Source organism: Coptis chinensis, chromosome 9 (assembly GCF_015680905.1).
Source record: "Coptis chinensis isolate HL-2020 chromosome 9, ASM1568090v1, whole genome shotgun sequence".
NCBI classification, from domain to species: Eukaryota; Viridiplantae; Streptophyta; class Magnoliopsida; order Ranunculales; family Ranunculaceae; genus Coptis; species Coptis chinensis.
The window spans coordinates 66787567-66808586 of NC_141464.1; the positions used below are offsets into that span (position 1 = coordinate 66787567).

The window sequence follows — 21020 nt, forward strand, 5'->3', positions numbered from 1 at the left end:
ACTATGGTAAGTGGTGGTGTCAATCTAACGAATGCAACACTACACCATAATAGGATATTTGCAACACCCACCTTTTTTGATTTACAACGGTTATTTACCGTTAGTAAGTTTCCAACGTTAAATAAGCGTTTACAATGCTGTAAAGCGTTGCTTTATTTAGGTGAATTTCCGGAATTAATTGCTAACGCTTAAAAAGCGTTGGAGAAGTGTTACAAATTAAAAACTTTGAAACGAAAAAAAAATCGAAATATAAAACATAACTTTTTTTTCTCTCCTCTATCTCTCACCGCCGCATTTCAAGATCCCTAATTTTCGTACTCCTCAAAACTTCATCAAAACTAAAATCCAACTAATTTTCGCACTCCTTAAAACTAATTTTCGGTGGATTAATAATTTAAAGTTCTAGCTGTTATTCAATTTCTAGAGAGAGGAAAAAAAAAAGGGAGGAAATCAAATTCCATATTGACCGAGTCAGTCGTTACTAGTAAAGAAAAAAGAAGAAGAAGAAGAAAACAAGGAGTTTGGAAGTCTGTTTCTTGCAGTTTGAGGTAATAATCTTTCATTTTCTTTCTAGTTACTAAGATGGAAATATTATTATATATATAAATATATATAGGAAGCACTTGGTTTATGTATTCACAGATAATGGCAAACAATAGAAAAAAAATTTGAATAACAATAGTATTTGGACGAAGGCGAGTTTCGAACTTAATTAACTAGTCCTTTCTTAGCTAGTGGTTGTTTTAGTTAGTTTAGGTTCTCTTGTTTTCTTGCTTTCATGTTGTTGTTGGTATCATTATGTCACCATTTTTGTGCGTGCGTCTTTGAAGGATCCTCTACAAACTCCTCAAAATCTGGAGCCTAACAAGTGCGCTGGTTGGGATTGGTATCAATGGAATGACCTCCCCGAGCCGCTCTTTCGACCCTTGGAAGTAATGGTACAAAGTGCTTTCAATCCTTTTCTAGAAAGCCAATAATGATGCTGCGAAAACACTAATATGCTCTATCTTTAGTATTCATTCTACTTAATCAGACTACATTGTGACACTAGTAATTAAGAAAATCTTTGCCGTTTCTTTCAGAAATATTAAGTATTGACTATATGGTGTTCTGATTTGAGCTTTGGCCCTGAATCTGGTTATTATGGGAATGGGCATTCTCTATGTAAATGAAACTGTTATGCCTGACTAAATTCTATGGTTTATGTTATATATTAACATATAGGCACACAAGGTGGTCATCCTTTTTCTTGCACCCACACAATGTGATCATCGAAATATCTGTATGGTCATTATTAAAATCAGTTGGCATTTGATGTTGGAGGTTGCAGGGCGCCCTTGTCTGATAGTGTTGCTCCATAGATTTCCTCTTCAAATGAAATTGTTTTATATATAATTTTCAGCTAATTATTTTTCTACTGCACTGATTGCTGTCTATAAATTATTGTAGTTATGAAAGTTTCTTCTTCTAGTTGTTGTTGGTAGTGCATTATTGCTTCCGTGTTTATTAAGGGATGTTGAATCTGCTTATAGTTACAAACTTTGAAATTAAACTTACAATTTTAACTAATTTGATGAAAAAGAGAATTCTGCATTTGTGGTTGCAGAAAAGTTGCTTATAATAAACCCAGTATTTTAATTGAATGAGAGGTACATAAATGACCTTAGATTGACTATTGATCAGGTAAAGATGCCTCCACATACGCAAGACAATAGAGTCTTACTAAGGCTTAAACACTTGGATTAATACTAAAAGATAAGGAAAAAATAGTATTAACTCGATGAGAAACACAAGACATGTGATAACCTCTATAATACTTTTGGGCTGGGTCATCTAATGTAATAAGGGACAATACCTGCCATAACTGACAATACACTTTTGCGATGTTATTATTTTTTTTCCAACTTTCGCGGCTCCCATAACTTATTCTGTTGTATGTTTTTTACTTCAAAATTCTTGACAGGGTTCGGCACGAAATTCAATGATGTATTTTCGTTTGGAATAGTCATCCTAGAAATCATTCTAGGAGAGGATGGAAAGATGAATATCGTAGATGAACAAACCCTTGACCGAAAATTCAAAGGGATGAACAGTCCTGGCAACCTTACGCAGCTGGGAGATCGGAGAGTGTACTCAAGCAGATCAACAGGCAACAATTTGAAATGTTATTTCGTCTGGCTATGAGGTGCTGTGCTATGATACCAGAACAGAGACCTACTATGGATGATATTGTCCTGGAGCTGCTGGATGCACCATACTAGGTGATAATACATAACCCCATCCACTCTCTAGGTACTCAGATAAAAAAAGTTCCTCCTATCTATTTTGGGAACATTGTTAATTAAAATGACCTTAGATTGACTATTGATCAGGTAAAGATGCCTCCACATACGCAAGACAATAGAGTCTTTCTGCTTCATATCTCAGGGAGTTTGCCCATATATATATGTTAGGCAATTCATATTGCCCATGTCATAATTTGTATTCCTCAGCTGGGCGATACATAAATACTCATCCTTTCCTCTGGGAAACAGGTATTGCATATGGATAGAAATGACTATTATGGAGGAGAGTCATCCTCGCTTGATCTTGTTCAGGTACGAATGTAGTAATACTTTTGAGGAAGTGCATTTATTTTTCAAGAATCAAACTATATATATATCCGGCCTTGTGTTAATCATTATTTTTTGCTACTTATTGCTTGTAGCTGTGGAAGAGATTTAGGGGTGATAACAAGCCTCCAGAGCAGCTGGACTCCAGCAAGGAATACAATGTCGATATGATACCTAAGGTATTATTTTAGCTGTTAATGCTCACTGCTGTTAAATCCAGAAGAAAACATTCGCAAGTCTTTGCAACTGCAACAGAGGAATCAATGTCATTTAAAAAGGCTCTACTTAGTCCTGATTTGGTTCTAATGTAATTTTCTCTGTGGTATTGCAGTTTATGATGGCCAATGTTGCTTTGGTTCGTGTTCTCATTCATACTGATGTTACTAAATATCTGAACTTTAAAGCAGTTGATGGTAGTTTTGTTTACAACAAAAGCAAGGTACTAATTCTTAGCTACTAAAAGATAACCTAAGTAATATTTATGAGCGGTTATGATCATTTTATTTTTTAAGCTTCTTTCTTAAATCTTGAAAATCCAACTAAGAAAGGAAAAAAAATGTTTTTTACAACTGCTAGATTTACAAAGTTCCTACTAACAAGTGTAAATGGCCCAAGTATACTCCTATCTTATTCTCTTTCAGAGTTTCTAGTAGCTCCAATTATAGAACTGTTGCAGTATCCATTAAGTACTTAGTTGCAAATTGATCAACAAGATTGCAGCATGCAGATGATCTTGTTTTATATACTGCAGGATGTAAAGACTGTCTATGATGGGGCTGCATTTCCAACTGACAATCAGGCGCCTAGTTGTAGCTCTAATAAGACTTCTGGTTTAAGAATTGAAACTGATTTTGGAAGGCTGAAGACTTCTAAGGTTAGAACTTCTCTCATTCAGTCTCCAAGAATCGTAGTCTGGCTTGACTCATTTATTTGAATAAGTAGGCGGACTTTTATTTCAACTATATTTTTGGTCTTTCATATTTTTAATCTGATTTTTCTTTGTTATGTGATGCATGAGTTCCAATTGATAACCGGTCAAAGTTTGAGAAGGGAGTGGAATATGTATAGTATGCTGCAGTAAATGTGCGTAGAACAGTGTAACGAAGATGAAAAATCAGCATTGCTAGAAGAAGCTACTACTGATTTTAGATCCAGTGTTGTTGCTGAACAGTCTTATGAGAGCGTCTCTGGAGTTACGAATCATTCAGGTTAGTTACAGTACCTTAATTATTTTATTTGCTCTACGTTCCTTGCTATTTTGTTTTTCTTATCTGTTTTATAATCTCAACTTTACTTTTCACAGATGATGTGATAATGAAAAACAGCGTTGGGGATGATTCAACTGTCTTGCCAGTTCCTTTACCAGATACCAGGCAGAGCAGTAATGCTCCTACTAAGAAACTGGGATTCGGTCTGGTGGGTTCAGGTAAACGAACGGTTGTACCTTCTATATTCCATGAAGAAGATGAAGATGATGGGGATAAAGACAAGAAAATGAGGCCCTTGGTTCCTATTGATTACTCAACGGAGGAACTGCAAGCTGCCCAAATTCCCAGTTCCAGGACACCACCACCAAATTTGGCTACGGCAGCGGATTTTGCCAAGTGCATTTCAAATGTTAACCCAAAAGAAGAATGAAATGAAGCTGAAACGGACAGAAGTAGACGAGCTAGTGACAGGTCGAGCCAGCGTGAGCAGGATCGCAATGATGAGGTCAGACATCGTCCGAGGGATGACTACAAGGAGAAGACAACTGACTGTGACAGGGAGCGTGAACGTGTTAAGACACAAGAGAACAAAAAACTTTTGGATGCAAAGCAGTTGATTGACATGATTCCTAAGACAAAGGAGGAGCTGTTCTCATATGAGATAAACTGGGCGGTGTACGACAAGGTACGAGGAACATTCATATGATGTTATTTACTTATTTTCATATGTTGTTTTTTTATTAAATACAGTTTCTGCTGCAAACTGTTAAACACACACACACACAAGTTTGGGCTTGTCTTTCCCTCTTTTTAATGCTCTTGATGATGGACTTTACCCACTTGGCATGCAAACATTATTATTCTAGCATTCGGTAACTGCTCTTTTAGTTAGCTTAGCTAGTAGGCGTTGTAGCTAAACCCGAATTGAGTCCAGTTCTTGTGCCTGGAATGAACAAAAACCTTTTTCTTTGCCGAGTTAAAATCGTTGCTCTAGTTTTCTTTGAATCCCAGGAGGGGATTCTTTCTAAGTCAGATGATGACGGCGCGGAAGGGAAGGCTAAAGGTTCACCAAAGTGCGTTTCGCACTATGTGGCCCCGATCATTGAGTTAATCTTTGATATGTCCTTAAGTCCAATGAGGCTAAAAGAGTTAGAAGTCTTAGACTCCAAGAGAAGCAATGCATATCTAGTATAATAGGTTTCGCTTCTACTTATCCGTTGTTTTATCTGCTCTTTCCTTTGTATCTGACTAGCTGGGCTGTTCCTAGTAGCTAGATATCTAGGTATCAAGTAAGTTCTATAGTCCTAGACTCATGAGACGCATCTGAGGATGGATAGGCTTCCTCGCCTAGGTGGCTGGATGGGAAGAATCCTCGTCCAAAGCGAAAAGAAAGACAAGCGAAAGCCCTAGCGAGCATAACTTCTTGTAAGTGTAATTCACAAAGGTGCTTCCAGACATCCCAAAAAGTATCTCATTGTTCCTTTGTGGTAAGGGTTGAAAAAAACTTTTATTGCCATCTTTTTTAGTCATTACTCTTTTTGTTAGGCAAACGGGACTCGAGCTTGACGTCTGATATATGATATGTTGCACATTTGAATATATTACCGTCTGATCATTGAGTTATTTTTGAGCATGTTGAATTACTTGACATCTGAATAAGAAACTTTTTTGTTCAATTGATAATGCTTTGAAACAATCAGTACTATTAGCTTAAATTACGGTTTAATGGTAACAATTTGTTGTGAAGATGAAGGTTTGAATTTGGAAAGTGATGCTGATGAGCAGTTTGGTTTATATTCCTTTCACTCAAGCAATTTCTTATCGGTTAGTGGGGATTACATAGAAGGTGAGAAATTGATCGCTCCATATGGATATATAGGGGGTCATGAAGGAAATTGTCTTTACAATTGGTATATTCACAATTTAATTTACTTATTAACATTTATTTTAATGGATAAAACTTTGGACTATCATCATGCATATTTGTATGAGCCAATCGTGTATATATTATGTACATAGAATATTTTATGTTGTATATATATATATAAATATGAGGTGAGGGGGAGGCTGTCTAAGGATTGGTACTGTGTATAAGAGTTTGCTCCCTTGTTCATATAGTGTTCCTACTTCCTAGTCTGTTATATGTGAAGGTGATAGGCCCATCAAATTAAGCATCTATCTCATGGTCATTTGTGTAATAAGATTAAGCGTGTTGGTTTGTTGGTGTCTGTCACGGATGCAAGGTTTTAGCATTGTGTTGTAATTGGTTTCAAATTTGTGTGAACTAGTTTGAGAATGATTAAGTTTATTTGGTTTGCATTATTTATGTTGTGTTAAGCGGTTTGGAATTTGTTCATTAGTTTGAGAATGATTAAGTTTTTTTTTTTTTTTTTTTGATAGGAAAAACCTCACTCTCTTCAAAGCTGATTGGTGGTGAAAAAGAAAATTTTACATCTATGGTTGTGGACTCAGTTATTTCAATTGGCAACGATGATACATTGTTTATTGTATTATTGTATTCATTGTTTATTGTAGGTTTAGCTGGTTTCGCTACAAAATATGAGATTTTTTTTTATTAGCAACCCATCAGCAACGGTTTATAACCGTTACAAACGAATTTTAAATTATTTTTTTTAAATTCACTAACAGCTTTGCAACGGTTACAAACCATTAGTAAAATTTTTAACAAATTACCAACGCTTAAAAAGCGTTTGTGAAATAAAAAACCGTTGCAAAGGTTTTAAATTTGTGCACGAAATAGTTATAATAAGCGTTGGAAAGTTCTATTTGCAACGGTTAATAACCGTTGAAAATTTTTGTTTGCAACGTTTTTTAAGTGTTGCAAATATTTTCAACACTTTACCCACGCCATATTTGCAACGCTTTTTTGCCGTTGCAAATAGCCTGTTATGGTGTAGTGCAAGTGGTGTGCAACCAACGTCTGATAATGGCAATGGAAAATGTAAAGACTGAAAAAACGATTAACACCCAACTGAGATGGTATCCGAACATGGAAGTGATCTTGGTTGAGGTGTTATCGGAGGAGGCTGCTAGTGGGGGGAAAGAAGCCTGATAATGGTTGGAGGACAGAGAGTCTTAAGCGAACTGCTGATGAAATAAACCGACGACTAAATATGATTCTTGTATCTGACAATGTACAATCGAGGTGATAGTTCGCAAGCTAGTGAAAGCTCAGCTGGTGTAGGTGATGGTTCTCAAGCTGATAGTGGAGTTAAAAATACTACCCCAACTGCCAAAGAGGGTCAAAAGTCTCGGTTCTTTGAGGACATACCTTATCAAACCACCTTCTTTTAAGGTGTTTACTGAAGCGATTGTTGAAATAGTAAACTGGTGGAGATCTTCTTGGGGCAAGATGAGGAAATGAAGGCACTTTGGTTGTTTAGGAAGCTTCACCAGGCATGGATGTGAGGGTCAATGTTGATTGTGGTGGTCATGTTATGAACTTCTTAGTTATTTGTGTTAGGAACTCTTTATCTGCAACTCTCTTGTATTTTGGGAGTGCATTAGTTGTTTGTGGTTGTTTCTTTATGGGCAACTCTCTTGTGTTTTGGGAATGCTCATTTATTTTGAAGTTGTTATGAACTTTTGACTATGTTAGGTGTTGAGTGCATGTGATGATTGGGTTAAAATGGTGTTTCAGTGTTGGTTTAGGTTGGTGTTTGTGTGCAAGTTGGTTTAGAAATGCTGGTGATGGTTGGGTTAAATTGGTGTTTCGGTGTTGGTTTAAGGTGGTTGGTGTTGGAGTATGCCACTACTGATGACATATTGTTGTAATCCTTCTGTTCGGCACTATAGAGTCGAACATATCCAAATGAGAAATTGGAGTTGGAGTATGACACCATTGGTGACATACATGTAGCAATGTGTCTGTTCGGCAGTACAATTCTGAATGTGAAAAGTAGCGTGCTGTAGTATGTCGCACAAAGTGACATAACTTTCAAGTGACTATTTGCTAACTTTTTCTAGCATATACCCTCTATACTCCTCCTATACTTATTGCTCTATCTCCTATACTTATACTTAATGCTAAATCATACTTAAACTTACTATGTACATATATTAGAGGTCTAAAATTACATTAGCATTAATTATATACTATTTGATTTCAAAAGCTATTTATTTTTCATTCGGATATATTGATTCACTTAACTTGACTTGTATGTTTATTAATTAGATATGGAAATGCAATTGACAAATGAGATGGACAGTGTTCTTATCGATACATTCCATAACAAGTTACTTCTAGGTGATAAGAATGAGAATGGATTTCTTCCAACATCAAAAGAGCGTGCAAGGGACACAGTACTCCTAAACACATTTACATTTGGTATTGAATTGACTATTAGTCATGTAACTTAGCGAATGAAGACCTTACGATGGATAACACACAATATTGCTAGTGTAACTATGTAGCAAGGGTTTGAATGGAGTTGTGAGGAACAGAAGATCATAACTAGCAACGAGGTTTGGGATCAAGCAATAGCACAAAATCTCAAAAATAGGAAAGTACAACATTAAAATCTCAACTTGGTAGGGCTTTTCTTAATGGGGAATTTTGACTTAACCCCCCAAAATTATGTAGCATTTTAACTACACCCCCCATTTTTAAAATCATTTGAGTTTTCCCCCACTACATCAATGTTGTCTGTAACAGACGTTGGTATTTTATCTATTGACCATTTTGCCCTTTTTATATGATAAAGTCGTTGGGTTTTATTGTTTTGGGGTTTTTTTGACTTAACCTTCCACAAATATGTAGCGTTCTGAGTTTGGCCCCCGGGTTCAATAGGCTTTAGAGTTTTATAAGTTTTGTATAAACCCCCCAAAATTTAGCATCGAATTTAAGTTTACCCTATTAGCAAAATTGAAAAAAAAAAACTATGGAGAAAAAAAATGTTTCTCCCATACTTTGGTCTTGTTGCATTAGCATAATTTTTGTTGTTAGATCTTCATTTTGTTTGTCACTTCAATGTCCAATGGTTGTTTTGCAACCACATGTTGCATCGGTGGTTAAAAACTCCAGAAAAAACTCAAAGGTATCCTTCCACCATTTAGCTTGCAAAGGTGCCATAAAAATATAGGCAAACCATCAATATGGGTGGTTTTTAATCAGTTGTCTCTCATTTTTCTTCCTCCTTGGTCTTCATCTTCTTCGTTTAGACTAAACTTGATAAATTTGGAAATTTCAAATTGATGTCTAAGTTTGGGGGGTTTATACAAACCCCAACCTTTCTGCTTAGTTTTTTTTCTTTTCAATTTTGATTTGCTAATGGGGTAAACTCAAATTCGATGCTAAATTTTGGGGGGTTTATACAAACCCCAATCTTTGTCCTTAATTTTTTTCTTATCAATTTTGCTAATGGGGTAAACTCAAATTCGATGCTAAATTTTGGGGGGGTTTATACAAAACTTACAAAACTCCAAACCTTATTTTGTAAGGGCAAAATTGTCAATATGCTAAATACTAACGTTTGTGTAACCAAAGATTGACTGAATGGGGGGCAAACTCAAATAATTTTAAAAATGGGGGTTTTAGTCAAAACGTTACATAGTTTTGGGGGGTTAAGTCAAAATTCCCCTTTCTTAATTCGGTCAACTTTGATCCCATTATTTTTGTAGAATTTTTGTATTGTAAACTATGATATGGAATTGTTTCGGAATATAAATAGCAATAAAGTAATAAAGTAAGCCATAAATTTTAAAATTTACTCACTAGTGTAGTAGTAATGTATGGGTTGTACTTTAAGTAGGTGTAATCATTTAAGTTAGCAATTGCATTTAATTAGTGCCTCTCTAATTAGCATATTAATTAAGCCAGACCCGCAGATTCTCAGGCAGATGGGCCATGTCTTGGTTATAACCAATTCATGGTAAATCATTAGCTGGTAGGGGCTTTTACTACAGCGAAGTATTCAGCCAAACCTTATTACAAGTCCATCCCCTACATCAAAGGCTAGAAGCACAATGCACATCATTTACATGAACATGTACCAACCATTACATATTTCCATAAATAGACATGAAACGAGTTGATGCTAACGGGATAACGAAATTTATTACATTGTCGAAAATAGCCCTTACAAATGTCGCCTTCTCCTCCTCTAAAAAAAGTGAAGTCATCCCCGTTCCCCTTAACAACAAGTTTCATCACACCATTACATCAATGTGTCAGTACTCCTCAAGCAATAGAACATATATTACATCTAATCTACATACTCATCAATAATTTGGGTGCCTACTTCAAATGTCCCTTGCATATTCTTGTTCCACCTGGTTACTCTGACATGTGGGCCTGCTTTTTTGTGCATCTTCCACAGCAAGGGTCTTGTTTTTGCATGTTCACCTCTTTGTGGTCGCTGCACTAGTATAGTCTCTTGTTTCTGCAGTGACGGTCGTACTTGTTTGTCCACATTAGATGGCTCTTGCATTGGAGATAGTAGTTGCTGTTGCAGTAGTTGTTCTTGCACTTCAAATACTGGTACATATCGACGCCCTTGATAAATCTCTGAACAATTGCATATCAATTTTACGACTAGAAGCTATGTATGTTAGGCCATTGATCGATCTACTTAAAAAATTATTAAAATAGAAAATGTACGAAACCAATCAAACCATAAGGCAGCTAAGGTATGGTAGATTAAGGAGTTTTCAAAGTCTGTTATGCTAGAGTAATAGATGAATGCATACAATTCTACAAACACTTCAACTTTGGTAGTGTCAATTCTTACACAGGAGAAACAAAAAAATCATAAATTGACAAAAAATGGTTAAAAACCCTCATAACCTAATTGTGTTCCAATATAGTTCACCTGATTGTGTTCCCTCATAAGCTCCATTTTCCTCTGGTTTTCTAACTTGTTTCCGATTGTAAGTACGTCCAAAACGACGGTACTCAATAGTGATGTTGTTGTCAGGTATAATCAATTCTGCATGGATTTGGAATACACGTCAAGAAATCTACAAATATTGATGCCTGGGAAGTTTGATGTAGCATATAATAGCCCTAAGTAGTTAGTACTAATTAAAGATAACAGTCATTTAGGATGATTTATATATGGTTTTTTAGACCAAAAATTACCTAGAGTAACGCCATCAGAAACTTGACCCGCTCGTGGGCGAAGACAAATCTTGTTGGGGAGAACTACTTTAACTGCATTAATTGTTTCTCTTTGCTGGTCTTTCTTTGGTTTCTTTTTCATTGGGCCATCTAAATACAAAATGAACAAAATAAAAACACACAGTGAAAAATTTCTTTACATGACAAGTACGACACATGAAAAGGTGAATGATAAGGTAAACGTGATCAATATATAGACCACTTACCTATTACTCAATCCAGTCTGTTGTGAACCCGAGCCACAAAAGGAGCTGGAGTTTGTGGATTACAACAAGGTGAACTTTGACTTTGATTACAAAGCCCGACTGTTGTCTCAAAGATGGGAGGCTTAACATGACAGCTTCTAGTTGCTTGGCCTTCTATAAACCTTTTCTTCAGGGGAACATCTATAAGCACACAAATCAGATATATTACATGCTATGACTATGATTTCACAACGTATATGTGATTCAATCCGCCTTTAATAAAAATTTGAACAATCTTGTCTATATTAATAATTATTAATTTAGTACATTGTCTAACGGGAATAGTTGCACATCACGAAGAAAATGGTGCTAATAATATATTGTTAACCATCACCTCGTATGAAGGGCAGTAAAAGTTATTTGATACAACATTTCTTAACTATTTTTAGTGATAGAGTCCGCCCTAGGAATATACGATGTTCCATTATGGTTCCGACATCATTTAACGACAAATATCAGTATTGATCACAAGTACAATAATGCAATGACAGCAAAGGTAACCCCTTTACCTTTATCCCCGATCACATTCACCCTCGCACCACCTCCATTATTGTAAGTCTATGTGTGAGCCATATTCATGACTACGGACATCACAGGTAAAAGGAGCGAAAGAGAGACAAGTTGGTCTCGTATGGTATTGGGCCAAAGATGAGAGAGGCCCAATGATTTTGACTTAAAGAAAAAAGGAAAGGAGAGAATAGTGGGCCTTGTATGGTATTGGGCCCAATGGATGGGCCCTAGATGATAAGGTCCAAGGACTTTGACCTAGAAATGCGGAAGGGGAAAGAAAGAGGAGAGGGTGGCAGAGAGAGGGAGAGGAAGAGAAAAGGAGAGGTAGAACTACGCGACAACTTGATCCTCCGGGAAGCTCGGGAGTACGTAGGCAGCCTATAATGGGTTCAACTGAGAGGTTCAAAAGAGAGGAGGTCTGGTCTTCGCGAAGGGAGAAAGGAGAGAGGAGATGTGATGTTAAAGGGTGTGAATTGGGTTCACACAATGGCACCGTCTGTGGGGACCGATTATGATCTTCCTTCACATTCTGAGACGAACAAAAAAAGAGACCAGGTGGAACACTATATGCCTTGTCGACAACCAGCTACAAAGAGAGCTATTTTTCTTATTCCACTCAAGATCCCATTCCTCAAACTTCGATAACACAGAAACAGACCTTTCCATCTTTTATTCTTCCTCTCCTCGACTCACTCACTGAAACAGAGAGACGAGTGTGACAGCTCACTCCTAATGATTGCAAAACTTCTTCTTCTTCTTAACTCAGGTTCGCTCCACTCTCTATTAAACCTAACTAGGGTTTCTTTTTTCTCCTTCATAGCTAGTTAACTGTTATGTTGATTGGTTGTTGCTCTTTTTAGTTATGTTTAATTTCACTGTGTTTTGTTTGATGTGTTGGGAAACAAAAATGAGATTTTTTCTGTTTGTGGAGTGAATTGAAATATTCTAGAAGACGGGAATATGATTGACTTTTGGTGGAAATGTTTACTTACGGCCGACAGTTATGTTACGGGGGAGTTGTATTTTTACACACAAGGTTATACATGATGTGTTGATAATATGTTATCTATGCTTGGTGCTGCTGGGGGAATGATTTTCTTAGGGGCATTCTGATATTTTAGATTATAATTTAAGGATGAGACTTTGGATCTTTGGTTTAATTAGCTTTCGATGGGTATAGATTGGAACGTATATGCATTGTGTCATAGCCTCAGTAGTCAGTACTTTTGGGAATTTGGCACATTGTTCTAGTGAGTCTACAATTTCCAGGTTATGAAGGAGTAGTCAATGCCAACTAAAGCATGTTCATTCTTCTTCTTGTAAACCATTATATGCTAAACGGGTGAAGATGGAATTGCTTTTGACCTTGTAGTTTATTATATCCAATGTGGTCAATGGGTACCGTGAAGTCCTATGTTTGACAGGGGTTTTCAAGTGTCTTTTTCTCTATACCCAGATGTTAACTGTAAATGTTTCAGCAAGAAACTATCATGTGATACAAATGAATTAGAGGCAGGTAGTACTTGTGGGATGTAGAAACAAAAGTCTCAAGTTGGAAAATGGTTGTCAAACGCTGGGTTTAGAAGTCCAAATGAAATTGTTCTTAGTTATGTGATATTGTTCATCCATATTAAGAATTAGAGGTGAAGTATGTGTCAAAATGCAAACTAAGAAAATAAGGAAAAGTGTATGTTCTTTAGAGTGTGAATTTAGCATTGGACCTAGCATTGTTGGCAGAAGCACCATCTGTGTTGTATTGTACTCTTGTGAAACTTCCATGACCACCCTGTCTCTAGCCTATCAGAGCTTTGGTGTTGTTGTTGGCGACTTGAGCATTTCACCTATCTATGTATTCACAAGCACATTCTCAAGGAGGACACGCCTTCAAGACAATGATGATGAGATCCTTGGGTTACTTTCTTTGGTTTTCTGGACTTTGACTCTAATTCCTCTCTGCAAGTATATAATAGTTGTTCTAGGAGCAGTTAACAATGGCGAAGGTGGAATCTTTGCTTTGTACTCACTACTCTGCCGAGACTCCCAGATGGGCCTTCTGAACTCTTCCGGTGCCGCAAAAGATAACTTATCTGCTTACAATTCTGAAAATTCTATGAAGGAAGCAAGAACAAGCTTATTAGTAAAACAGCACTTTAGGAATCATCGCAGTTCTCGCATTTTACTACTCCTAGCTGTGCTCTTGGGTACTAGTATGCTTATCAGTGATGGTATTTTGGCCCCATCAATCTCTGTCCTTTCTGCAACTGATATTATATGGAACAGATAGATGTCAACTTGATTGCCGCGATAGTGTTGATGGTCTCTACCCTACTTTCAGATATAAGCTTTACTCCAACAAGAAGTGATTGCCGAGTAGCATTGTTTCTAGGCAGAGGAACAAGAAGATCTAGATTTTGAGACTGAGATCGAAAGATTGGAGCGTCCGAATACGAATGGTAAGATAAATGGTAAGATAAGTACAGGAGATATCCAGAGACACACCGCAACAGGTAACTTGTTTATTTGACCGTCATGTACATAATAGATAGACGAGTAATGACTCGGCCGTCATCCAAAGTTACACTGGGGGCAAGCAAGTCTTGGCCCCATCCTTGGTAGAGATGTATGTGGGGACAGATTGGGGTTGTCCCCAGACCTCGTAGTATTCCATGAACCTATTTGCTCTAGGATGTCACGGGCCATGAATGAAAAACCGTGGTTGTAACCCTCAGGGTAAGACCGATTGTACACCGTTTGGAGCATATGATCGCCGTTATATTTGTATGCAAATGCTTGTACTGAATTAAGGTTCTTCGTTAAAACTCACATATTATTTGTGCAACCTATAATATGAAAGTTCTAGGTTACAGAAAAATAGAAAATGCGGCAGGCCAAAGATAGCGGACAACGGGGTTCGAATTCAACTTCGGGGCAAACTGAGTTACCCGGGCAAACTCAGCGGCCCCCAACATCACCACGGTTAACTTGGGGGCAAGTTGAGTGGCCCAGGCAAACTCAGCGGCCTCTAACATCTCCACTGTCAACTTGGGGGCAAGCTGAGTGGCCCGGGCAAACTCAGCGGCCTCCAACATCTCCATTGTCAACTTGTGGGCATGCTGAGTGGCCCGGGCAAACTCAGTGGCCTCCAACATCTCTATTGTCAACTTTGGGGAAAGCTGAGTGGCCTGGGCAAACTCAACGGCCTCCAACATCACTGCGGTCAACTTTGGGGCAAGCTGAGTGGCCCGGGCAAACTCAGTGGCCTCCAACATCTCCATTGTCAACTTGGGGGCAAGTTGAGTGGCCTGGGCAAACTCAACGGCCTCCAACATCTCCATTGTCAACTTGGGGGCAAGTTGAGTGGCCCGAGCAAACTTAGCGGCCTCCAACATCACCACGGTCAACTTGGGGGCAAGCTGAGTGGTCCAGGCAAACTCAGCGGCCCCCAACATCTCCATTGTCAACTTGGGGGCAAGCTGAGTGGCCCGGGCAAACTCAGCGGCCTCTAACTTCTCCATTGTCAACTTGGGGGCAAGTTGAGTGGCCTGGGCAAACTCAGTGGCCTCAAACATCTCCATTGTCAACTTGGGGGCAAACTGAGTAGCCCAGGCAAACTCAGCGGCCCCCAACCTCTCTATTGTCAACTTGGGGGCAAGCTGAGTGGCCCGGGCAAACTCAGCAGCCTCCAACATCTCCATAGTCAACTCGGGGGCAAGATGATGTGCCCAAGCAAACTAAGCTGCCCTCGACATCTCCATGGCAGTGGGAGGGATGTGCCCTCTGCGGACGATGATGTCCGAGTTCAACTTGGGGGCAAACTGAGCTGCCCCCAACATCTCCAAGGCAGCGACTCTTAGTGTCAGGATTGGGTTCTGGATTCACAGTCCCGAGCATACACTGGTGTTTCCTCCGAGACCTTTAACAAGCGTCGCAATCTAGGGAGCAGTTAGTGTAATATTCTTTGCATGGATCCTAACAAGGGTAGTCCGCTCCTCCTTGATCCTTTACTCAAAAACATTAGCAAGTACCACGACCCTCTATACCTGCCGCCAAAAGGGCGGCGGCGGCATAGATGATGGATTGTTTATTTCGGTTTATTAATCATCCCGTTTCATATTCTAATGGTGTGGTATGTACAGGAGGGTATGGCTCGTTGTTTATGGCTTTTATAGTTAGGGTGTTAGTTTGTGCATGGCTATTGTTAAATTTTATTTGTGGCGCTGAATACGTATGAGACCTAGTATGTTTTGAGTTTGGTAGCCCGATATATTAGTATGAGATGGAAGAACTACCTATGGCTTATTCCCTGAAAGGGAAGCAGCGGAGCCGGGTGGCTTCCCTAAGTAGATACCCACCTCGTAGAGTCTTATGTTTATGATGTGGATTGTTGTTTTATTTCCCAACCACATGCATATGTTAGAGCGTGCTTGGTGTGATATGGGGGATATGTTTAATATTGGACCCTTACGTAGGTTATTTGATTACAAATAGGCAGATGCGGGAATGGCAAGGAGAGAGTGAGTGGTGCCATAAATTAAATATTTGTTGCTATGGATGTTGTTATTTCTAGTCGTTTTTGCATCCACCCGGTTGCCATGTTAGAGATATCTTGATTTGTTTAGTTTGTTTAGTCGATGTTAGTTTAGTACTCTAGCGATCTAACATTCATCAATCCTTTGTTTATGCATGTAGTTGGAATATGTAGGGTTAGACGGTTTTGTTGAAGTTACTTTGGCAAGGTGGAGATATACGTATGTTAGTTGCATTATATAAGTCCTTATTAGGGTTTCTGGAAGGTTGTTTGTATACTTATAGTTTCAGCTTATTCGAGGATTGGTTACTTAACTTAACTGGCATTGGTCGAGATGGTTAAGTAGCCAGTTCTACGAATCAGTATATCTTTTGTAGTTAAGTTTACAATTGAGATATGAGATTTTATATGTGGTTTGGCTATATCCTTATTAAAATTTTAGGTTATTATGTTCATGAAATGTTCAAAATACAAAGGAAACGCTGCCGAAATTTTTCCAGAAAGGTCATGTTTTAGGTATATTAGTTTGAGTTTTAGGGCACTGCAGGTCAAGGTCTTCTCGGGTCCACCATCTTCATTGACAGACCCGAGAGGGGGCATCTGTGTGAGCCATATTCATGACTATGGACATCACAAGTAAAAGGAGCGAAAGAGAGACAAGTGGGTCTCGTATGATATTGGGCCAAAGAGATGGGCCCAAAGATGAGAGAGGCCCAATGATTTTGACTTAGAGAAAAAAGGAAAAGAGAGAATAGTGGGCCTTGTATGGTATTAGGCCCAATGGATGGGCCCAAGATGATAGGATCCAAGGACTTTGACCTAGAAAGGTGGAAGGGGAAAGAAAGAGGAGGGGGCGGCAGAGAGAGGGAGAGGAGGAGAAAAGGAGAGGTAGAACTACGCGATAGCTTGATCCTCCGGGAAGCTCGGGGGTATGTAGGCAGCCCCTAATGGGTTCAAGCTGAGAGGTTCAAAAGAGAGGAGGTTTGGTCTTCGCGAAGTGAGAAAGGAGAGAGGAGATGTGAGGTTTAAGGGTGTGAATTGGGTTCACACTGTCTACACATAAATTCGTTATTTAATTCACATACGGAACAAATTTATAAGTCAAATATTCCAAATTATGCACAATAAAATTACTATGGCAAATTAGTTAATAGAATAAAATAATAGAGAAATGCTAGCGAGCTACCCCTCTTTGGCTCTTTCGCGTAGCATGGTCATATCCCTTAAGAATACAAGAAAGCTTAAGTTGGTGTATACATGGGAAGTTCACATTTAATACGCAAGAAAAATTATTCTCTTCGTTCCCTCTTTATATATTTTTCAACCTATGGAAGTTCAGCAATGTCAATTTCAAACAATCCCAAACAAAAATCAACAATGTCAATTTCAGTGAATGAGGCCTTAGTAGACGTACAACCCAGATGGTGGTTCTCAAACGGATGGTCTTTGAAGAAGTGATCTGAGTATTTCACAAATTGCCCGTTGTTATTTGAGCCAGTCGCAGCCTGAAATGGACACTGAACTAGTTGAGTTGTTGAGGAATGAAAATTTTCGGAAACAGTTAGGAAGTCAGTACGATAAAGTGCTATGTAAAAATGTGTCTAATGGTGAAAAGGCAGGTCGCTACCCCAACTCATTTCTCACTGGTTTGTGCTACCTGAAGTTACATTTGTTTTATTCATGATATATTCAACTACATTGTTGAAAGTCAAATCATTATGCATTACTCTTTTTAACAGATTGCCGAAGTTATACAACTACATTCTCGAAAATCTGAATAATTTTAGGATCTCTTTTTAATAGATTGCTGAAATTATACAACAATCACCCAATGATGTGGCTCCCACCATTGATCTTGATCAGTAGTTTGAAATCCCAATCTATGGTTTAGTTGACAATCAACAGGAAAGATCCTGACTGATACTTCTACTATTTTCGCAGAGCACACACCTGATGTATAGTCATCTTCACATTGCTCCTGCTATATAAGTTTTAATTAATACATTTAATTATAGAGCCCTAATTATATACCTATCTTTTTCACCTAATATTAACAGGGCCAACAAGTTGATATTGTAATAGTTAAGGGAATGGATGTGGGTGAAAATGGTGATGATGCTGACAAGCATGATGGTGATTCTGGAATTACCGAGAGATAATTTCTCACCAAAAAGAAAGAGCTCAAATCGGAATATAAGGAAGGTATGCTCATTGAAAGACCACTGATCAGTAAAACAAAGCAAAAACTTGTCATTCTTGTAATCAATGGTTTGCTTCTTCACATAGGTAACAAGTTTGACATTCTTTCAGATTGTATTGCCGACAAGTTCATTTCAGGAAAGGCAATATTAAAGACGCAGTCCTGTGTTGATTTCATGAAGTTTTGTTTTCAAAGATTCAATGTTGGTGTTTGGTCATCAAGGACAAAACAAAATTTGGACGGTGTGCTCGATATTGCCATGGGCGATATGAAGTCCCAATTGTTGTTTTGTTGGGACCAATCCCGTTGCTCTACTACTGGGTTTTACACTGTTAAGAACAATGTGAAGCCTTTGATGTTGAAAAAACTTGTCAAACTTTGGGATAAAGATGACCCAAATCTTCTTTGGAAGAGAGAGTACAATGAATCAAACAGTCTCCTCCTCGATGATTCTCCTTATAAAGCATTTCTTAATCCCGCACACACTGCCATCTTCCCTACTTCATGTGACTTTCGTAATAAGAACGACAATTCATTAGGACATGGGGGTGATATTAGGATGTATTTGGAAGGATTAACGACATCAGAGAATGTTCAAAAGTACATTCAGCAACACCATTTTGGGCAGCTTGCAATTACAAAGAGCCATCCATGTTGGCAACATTATTTGCAGGTCATCAATTCTCGTTTGCAGGCTCCTTCAGAACGTGGATTGTGAAAATTGTTCTTGATTTCGAGGAATGCTTAAACTTCATAATACTTCTATGAGTAGTTTGTTTTCAAGTTTGATTATGGAATGTTTTGTAGTTTGTGTTGTACTACTGAAACATACCCCTCAAACAATGCACTTTATGTATGTCTATGAATTAAAATAAATAATTTGGTACATAAGGTGGACGATATACCAGTGGAGATTGTTGTGTTACTTGATGATATTATACATTTCATGCAAGAGATTCCTGAAATTAGAATTGTCTGGAATTATAGAGAAGCGAATCATGCTACCCTGATGCCTTTGCTAGGTATGCTTCCAATCTAGCTACAAATGAAGAATGGATGGATAACTCATGTCCTCAACAATCTGATCAACCTATGGAAGTTCAACATCTATTCAATCCTTTCACTTCTTTCTGGTGGAATCAGTGTCCATCATTTGTATCTCATGTAATCTTGTCTGATATACAAGGCTTTTGTACAAAACGTCTAGTATTTCACTAAATAAATATAATTATCTTTACAAAAAAAATAATATATATATATATATATATATATATATATAAAATATATATATATATATATATATATATATTTTTTTTTTGTAAAGATAATTATATTTATTTAGTGAAATACTAGACGTTTTGTACAAAAGCCTTGTATATATATTGCTAAATCTTATATCAATGACCAATCAAATTCATCTCAAATTTCACATATACTGCAATATATATGGTTCCAAAATACCAAGATTTTATGTCCCCCTAAATTTAGCAAATTTTGAAATCCCCCGCCCTAACCCATTTTCTAATCTAGTGAGCGGAGCGAACGTTCTGGGCCTTGGGGGGTATGTTTCAAGGCCCAGAATATACCACCCAAGTTCTCATCCATTTCTCCTCACTCGGTTTCTCATTTATGCACCAGAAACTCTTCTCCAAACTCTCATCTCTTTACTATACTGGCTTTCAAAAGGTAACAAGTATTCTCTTTAGTCTCTTAATTATTTTTCACTCTTCTTGTTTCTAAACATACATACTTGGAATTAGGGATTTGCAGATATCACCTGCGACCATTCCGAACTCCTTTTTCTTTTCTTTTCTTCTTTTGTTGCATTGTTTTTACTAACATATGAGGGCATTAACTTATTAACTTATTTGGTTGATTATTTTTCTTCTTATTTTTGTTTGCCCCTGTTAATGTGTTTTTTGTGTTTACATACATATAAGCATCCAAACTGATCGTTCATTTTAAGATAGTTTCATTGGAGTATACTAAATCTTTTAATTATTATTTATTTGAGGCAGTTTCACAGTTTAAACTATGTTTTTATATAAACAGTAAACACCTACAAATACGATTATGCATCACAAAATTATTTTAAACGTTCTAGTGGAGGGAGATGATCCTCACTTGCTTACAGCTGACATCTAAATGATTACATTGCAGCGTTTCTACTAGAACCAAAAGAAGTGTTCTGCACGAAATGGGAACAGCCATACCGACACGGGCCAGCAGTCACTTGTATATGCAAGATGACCATATATCATCGTTACTTGTGGAGGGAGTGGTAATTTATTTCAATTTCTACTCTACTTTAATATTATTGTACATATCGATTCACAACCAATAACTCGTGTAAATGATAAACAGGATCGTCCAGTGGTTTGTACCCATGAGCACACTAAAAATTTACATCACTGGAAGTTATCTGGAGACCAAAAGAAGATGGTTTCAAAAATGGGGTTTCAATACCTTAGAAAAATTAAACATTTCCAAGGGGACAGAGTTGATATCTGCTCTGATATTCTCTACTGCCCCTCGTAGGTATCCCAACACTCATTGTCCCCTGAGTGTGCGATTCTGAT

The 21020-nt window shown here is 37.8% G+C and overlaps 1 protein-coding gene across 12 annotated transcripts; it reads left to right on the forward strand.

The window, feature by feature from the left end:
• Positions 1 to 240: 240 nt before the first annotated feature.
• On the forward strand, positions 241 to 19343 carry LOC147477496 (guanosine nucleotide diphosphate dissociation inhibitor At5g09550-like). 12 transcript variants are annotated; one of them, XM_086583720.1, is made up of 12 exons: positions 241 to 548; positions 831 to 938; positions 1964 to 2261; positions 2373 to 2448; positions 2535 to 2597; positions 2708 to 2791; positions 2944 to 3051; positions 3364 to 3486; positions 3631 to 3820; positions 3916 to 4505; positions 5568 to 5666; positions 6221 to 6437. In XM_086583720.1, the coding sequence occupies exons 5-9, from the start codon at positions 2544 to 2546 to the stop codon at positions 3691 to 3693; spliced, it is 432 nt and encodes a 143-aa protein (XP_086439846.1). In that variant the 5' UTR covers positions 241 to 548; positions 831 to 938; positions 1964 to 2261; positions 2373 to 2448; positions 2535 to 2543; the 3' UTR covers positions 3694 to 3820; positions 3916 to 4505; positions 5568 to 5666; positions 6221 to 6437. The 12 variants fall into 12 exon arrangements, 9 of the variants coding, with proteins under 9 accessions (XP_086439846.1, XP_086439847.1, XP_086439845.1 ...); XM_086583721.1 differs by lacking the exon at positions 2373 to 2448 and having other exon boundaries at positions 1964 to 2292; XM_086583719.1 differs by lacking the exon at positions 2373 to 2448.
• The last annotated feature ends 1677 nt before the right edge of the window (positions 19344 to 21020 follow it).